Here is a 6,146-nt window from a genome sequence, read left to right on the forward strand (position 1 = left end):
TGAGAGTCGTTGAGGCCACCTGGAGATTCATCTGTGTCCTCAGGGTCAACTGAGTGGTGCAAATGGGCGTGGAGCCTTCTTGGGACTGCTGAAAGGGCTGTGTTGTAGACTGGAGATTGATGATGTTGTATCCCTCCCTCCTCTGTGTCAAAATTGAACAGCCCTCTCTCAACAGACTTGAGAATCTGCCTAATTTTGCAGTCAATTGTGGTCGTAATTTGAGGACAACATGTAATGCAGAGGTCTACAACCTTTTGGGCACCAGGGACTGGTTCTGTGGAGAGAGGTTTTTCCAAGGACCAGAGAGTGCATGGTTTTGTGTGCTGCCTGCATCCCACGGATAGGGCTTTGCTTGTTTGTGCGGAACGGTTGCTGGCATGTCACAGCCCGGTACCGGTCCACAGACCTGGGGTTGGGGACCCGTGCTATAATGGATGGAACCAAGTTTCTGAACTTTCTGTATCAATCTTCCACATCCTGGTTCCCAGCAAAGGTTTTACTTCTAACCATACACAGCCAATACGAATTTGGTAAAAGCAATCCTAGGTGTGGAAAACAAGATAATTTCTAGTGCTCTATTTCTATGAAGTTCCTATTTCACAGCGAACTAAGAAGCCGTCTGAGAATATCCAAAGCATCAAGGCAAGAACTATCTCCATCTGCTTTGAGGGTCTTCTGAAGCTATGTGTCCACCCACACATGTGCAAATGGGTATTTGCCAGGATCTCTAGCAAATCTCTCCAATTGCTTTGCTCAGCCCCCATCCTAGACTTGAACCCATATAATTTACAGCTTACCTTCCTTTCTCAACCAGTAGCAGAACATCTGTTTTTTCTCCATTTTGGACGCAGCTGCTGATCGCTGAAACATGAAAGGCAGAGCCATTTACAAACTTAAACCAGTCGTCTTTTCCTAAGTGCACAAAATCCATAGAAAACTTATGCTCAATAACAACGGAGCTTGGAAACAATCTATTTTAATAGTGTTGGAAGAAAAATCAGCTCCAGTTCCAAGCCGGGAGAAAGACACTGAAAATAAAATGGAGGCTGGCTGCAGGAAAAAAAGGTCTCTGTTGCTTATTGTCATCTGATTATTCCCAGGCAGCACCTGTTTCTCCTATTTCCCTATGTTAATCCCCCCATTGTACATCCTATTACCTATTTATTTTAACCGTCATCTTCAGCTCTGATTTCTTACTCCTCTCTTGCGGATGTTTCATGACCCAAACTAGGTAACATCCTCACTGTTAGTGACTGACTGACTGACTTGCTAGCACTGATGATGTTACCTAGTTTGGGTCATAAAATGTCTGCAAGAAAACAAGCAAGCTCAGAGAGCACCAAGGACCCCTCATTTCAACCCTGAGCTACAAATATTCTCCTTTATTGGCTCTGATTTCTGATGGGCCGATTGTCGTCCCTAATGTTCTGATCCCTGTTGGATGGCTGGGTTGAATTTGGAGAGAAAGATCCTTAAGTTTTAATAAGGGGTCTGGATCTATTCTCAGTTAACATGGATGTCCAATGAAGTACAGGATCTTTCTGATTGATGACCTTGTTGCCATGTGGAAGGTGGAATTCTGGGAAGATAGGATGGGTTTATCAATTGCCTGGTTCAGTCAAGTTTCATAGAACAGGTCCCAAAAGTGCTTTTTCAAGAGGCAATTGGACTTTCTTGTTTTTCTTTGAAGACATTTTCATTTCTTCGGCTCTGAAGAAGAATAGAATAGAATAGAATAGAATAGAATAGAATAGAATAGAATAGAATAGAATAGAATAGAATAGAATAGAATAATGGAATGTAGAATAAAATAATGGAATGTAGAATAGAATAGAATAGAATAGAATAGAATAAATAGAATAGAGAAATGAATTAGAATAGAATAGAACAGAACAGAATAGAATAGGTATCTATATAAATAAAATGTAAATGTCCGTTTGTTCAAAATCTTAAATCTCCGAAAGTTCTTCACTAATTGCTTTGAAATTTTGACACAACGTTGCATTCGAAAAACACGCGTGTTTTTATATACCTATTATTATATAGATGTTACACCTGACTGAGCCACAGCAACGCGTGGCCGGGTACAGCTAGTTGAAAATAGAATAGAATAGAATAGAATAGAATAGAATAGAATAACAGAATTGGAAGGTACCTTGGAGGTCATCTAGTCCAACCCCGCACCCTGCCCATGCAGGAGACCTACACCATTTCTAACAGATGGCAGTCCAGTCTCTTCCTGAAAGCTTCCAGTGATGAATCTCCCACAACTTCTGAAAGCAACTTCTGTTCCACTGGTTGCTTGTTCTCACTGTCAGAAATTTTTTCCTTATTTCTAGGTTGAATCTCTCCTTGATCTATTTCCACCCCTTATTCTTTGTCTGGCCTTCAGATGCTTTGGAAAACTGGTTGACCCCTTCCTCTCTGCGACAGCCCCTCAAATATTGGAACACTGCTATCATGTCTCCCCTGGTCCATGTGAAGTTTTCAAACTGCTATGAAATCAATCTAATAATACTGTCACAAGGGTGACAGTAAGGAAAGTAAAAACATAACAGCTAGCAATATAGAACTTAGAACTGAAACGCAGGTGGATTGGCTGGGACCTATGACGAGGTCCAGGAGCCGGGTGCAAAGAGCACCATGACCATAAATAGCCTTCTCATCGACTGGAGGTTACCCTGATGATGCTGGCAGCTGTCTGCGAAAGCTTGGTATTTTAAGATTTTATTAAAACTTTTTATAGTTTTTAAAACTTCCTGGTGTTCTTACATTTTGTACATTTGTACATGAGTTTACCCAGGAATCACCTTTTTATCTTTAGAATACTTAGTAATATATATATATTTATATATTAAAATTCTTTAAAATTCTAAAAAATTTTAATTCTAAAAATTATTCGTTTAATATATATATTAAACGAATAAAACCGAGCACCAAGAGAAGTAAAGTATAAAAGTTTAAAAATTTACTGAGCCAAGCTTTCGTCAGAACCCGTCTGACATCATCAGGGCGTTAAAACAGCAGTCTGGGAGAAACCCTTATAAAGTGTGTGTGTCAATTGCTTGCATCCGGCTTCTGCTACGCGTCATCGGACCCAGCTGCTCCTGCCGTGCTAGAGGCAAGGTGCCTACTCCCATGTAGGGGGTCCCTTTAAGTGTTTCAACAACTTCCTCTACTCCCGTCCTCCAGGTGGGCGTAGCCCTTTCTATTCCTCCCGTCCGAAGCGTGCTGGTTCCTTTCTTCCACGCTTGGTTTTATTCGTTTACTATGATTCCCAAGAGTCGGATTTTTAGCGTAATTAATTCTCATATATATATATATATAAAGTCTTACTTAATTCCTGGAGCCGCCTTAGATGCATTGAATTCTCTTGTGAATTTTCCAGTTCGAGGTAAAAATACAAGCTGGTCTTCTCTAGAGCAAACCAACCCTTTTTCCAATTATCAAGGTCCTGGCAGTCTTTGTAGAACAGCTGGCCAATAACATCTGTCTCTCTCTCCTGAAGACCTTGCGCCAATTCAGGTACAAAATGCTATTGCAAACAGAAACAAAAAAAAAACAAGACATGGACTTTGTCATTTGTTAGCTAACGTGGTCACATACTTTACTATGTTTGACATAGTTATTTTGCATTTTAAGTTCACTTATTCTCTTTCCTTTGAAATAACGTTCGGGGCACATTACATTACAGACCGGAAGGAAGGAATAGCTTTTGACATTCCTAAACTGAAAAGATAATCAGGCTGGAGATTATCTCCAGATAAGAAAAAATTTGTTAGTACAAACTGGGGTCTGGTTTAATCTCTTTTTGTGAACTCCAAACACCTTTTTTTTTTCTCCTTACAATTTACGCCCCTTCTGACGTCAGGCCTCATTTTAATGAATATGTTGTTGTTGTTAGTTGCGAAGTCGTGTCCGACCCATCGCGACCCCATGGACAATGTTCCTCCAGGCCTTCCTGTCCTCTACCATCTTCTGGAGTCCATTGAAGCTCACGCCTACTGCTTCAGTGACTCCATCCAGCCACCTCATTCTCTGTCGTCCCCTTCTTCTCTTGCCCTCAATCTTTCCCAGCATCAGGCTCTTCTCCAGGGAGTCCTTCCTTCTCATTAGGTGGCCAAAGTATTTGAGTTTCAACTTCAGGATCTGGCCTTCTAAAGAGCGGTCGGGGTTGATCTCCTCTAGGACTGACTGGTTGGATCGCCTTGCAGTCCAGGGGACTCGCAGGAGTCTTCTCCAGCACCAGAGTTCAAAGGCCTCCATTCTTTGGCGCTCAGCCTTTCTTATGGTCCAACTTTCACAGCCATACATTTAATGAACATGGGATGCAAATATGTAACGTGTTTGACTACATGTGACTGATTTCCTATACAAAGGGGAGGTTACTATTATCTTGCCCAATCAACTTTCCTGTCTTGTTTTCTTTGTTGTGTTAACTACAAACAGGAATGTAAGATTGGGCTTGCGGTTCTCTCTCTCCTTTTTCATAGAGAGATCCCATTTTATCAGGGTACCCTAATAAACTGCTTTTAAAGGATCTTCCGATTCGGTTGTTTATTGGGGAAGTAAACCGAGGCAGAACCGAGGGCTAGATTTGGCTATCCGGTGTGACCAAATACTCATTCTTAGAATTAGAAGAATTCAATTTTGTAGCCTTCTTGGACTTTTGAATTAGAATTCTTTGAAACAGAAAAGTCAGAATTTTGCACAAGAAGGAAAAACATCTACTCTTAAGATGGCTTCTAATAACTCCGGGAGGAGTTCCTTAACTCAAGAATATCAAATCATTTAAAAAAACCAGAATTGTTATTTATGTTTCTTAAAAAGCAACAAGAAACCATCGCCGCTCGTCAAGAAAACAATTTTTACTTCTTTGCGATCTAAATGGGCCTCCCGTTAAAAAAAACCCTTTGTCTTAGGTCTCCTTGTTAAAACAAAAGTGTTTCTCTCCATTTCTTTTAAAGGTGCCTGTCTTAACTTGAACGGATAATTACAAAAATTACCTTAGCAATTGCCTGCGTCCATTTTCGTTGAGAATGTGCGGTTTCCGCTCCAAAGAGAAATGCACGTTCTGACAGTAAGCAGATTTCAAAGGTAAACATCGCTCTGAAATTGCGGAGGAGAAGAGGAATCAAATCTATTTAGTATTAGCTTCACAAAAGGAAAACAATAAAGTGGTACATTTTATTGTTCTCAGACCTTTATTCCTCTTGTCCTGGAAACGAATCGCAAGAGTTCTTCCCCCCCTAAAGTGCTTTATTTGTGTCGGATTTGTTTGGAAGATAATGGGGAATCAATATGCATTTGGTAGTCTAATGAAGAGGAACAGAGGGGGGATAAACTGTACTAGGGAATGAGAGCTAAAATAATGGAACTAAACCAATAATTTGGGCGGGGAAAGAACAATAGTCAACATATTGCCTGATTAAACTGGGACTTTATTTTCAAAGTGGAAAAAGAAAAGGTTGAATCTTCTGAATTGCATTTAGCTATGCCTTTAGAACAGAAATGGAAAATACGGTATTTTCAGTCCATGCACGTGAAAATTCAAACACAAACACACACAAAACAGACCCGTCCTACTGCAGAAAGTCTCACTGGCCGATTTAAAGGTCACACACGCCTTTTTCAGGCACTTGGAAAAGGTGTTCTTGTGTACATAGAAGGGATATCGTGAAAATGCACCTAGAAAAACTAACTTCATCCTATCCTAGTCTTGCCGGTTTTATCCCTAACCTGATTATGTCAGCCAGATGTTTAGACTGGATTGGACATTTTTATTCATGGGTTGAAACCCTCCCGAGGACCTGGAGTAGGCAGAGGTTGTTTTGATGGGGTTAGAAGTATGGTCGTAGAGTGTAAGCTATTCTAAATAAAACTGCCTTTTGCAATTGACCGATGGTGATTTTAGTCAATGCCGATAGTGTTCAAGTGGTGCTCCAGAGGTTTTGGGATTGTACCCAAGGCGTCTATCACTACCTTTGCTTTCTTTTGCCACAGGAAGGAAGGAAGGAATCTAGCTATATGAATCAGGAAGAAAGGAAGGCAGGGAGGCAGGGAGGGAGGGAGGGAGGGAGGGAGGGAGGGAGGAAGGAAGGAAGGAAGGAAGGAAGGAAGGAAGGAAGGAAGGTAGGAAGGAAGGA

The 6,146-nt window shown here is 41.0% G+C and overlaps 1 protein-coding gene across 1 annotated transcript in view; it reads right to left on the minus strand.

The window, feature by feature from the left end:
* LOC107298830 (arf-GAP with Rho-GAP domain, ANK repeat and PH domain-containing protein 2-like) overlaps positions 1–6,146 on the minus strand; it is a gene marked incomplete at its 3' end in the record, with an annotated part of 92,497 nt that overhangs the window by 34,973 nt on the left and 51,378 nt on the right. Inside the window, exons 9-11 of the mRNA XM_029286625.1 lie at positions 5,007–5,109; positions 3,337–3,535; positions 798–861 (exon numbers count right to left, since the gene is read on the minus strand). Coding sequence (XP_029142458.1) covers positions 798–861; positions 3,337–3,535; positions 5,007–5,109 — 366 coding nt within the window. The remainder of the gene's footprint in view (positions 1–797; positions 862–3,336; positions 3,536–5,006; positions 5,110–6,146) is intronic.

Source organism: Protobothrops mucrosquamatus, unplaced genomic scaffold, assembly GCF_001527695.2.
Source record: "Protobothrops mucrosquamatus isolate PMUCROS unplaced genomic scaffold, P.Mucros_1.0 scaffold4314, whole genome shotgun sequence".
NCBI classification, from domain to species: Eukaryota; Metazoa; Chordata; class Lepidosauria; order Squamata; family Viperidae; genus Protobothrops; species Protobothrops mucrosquamatus.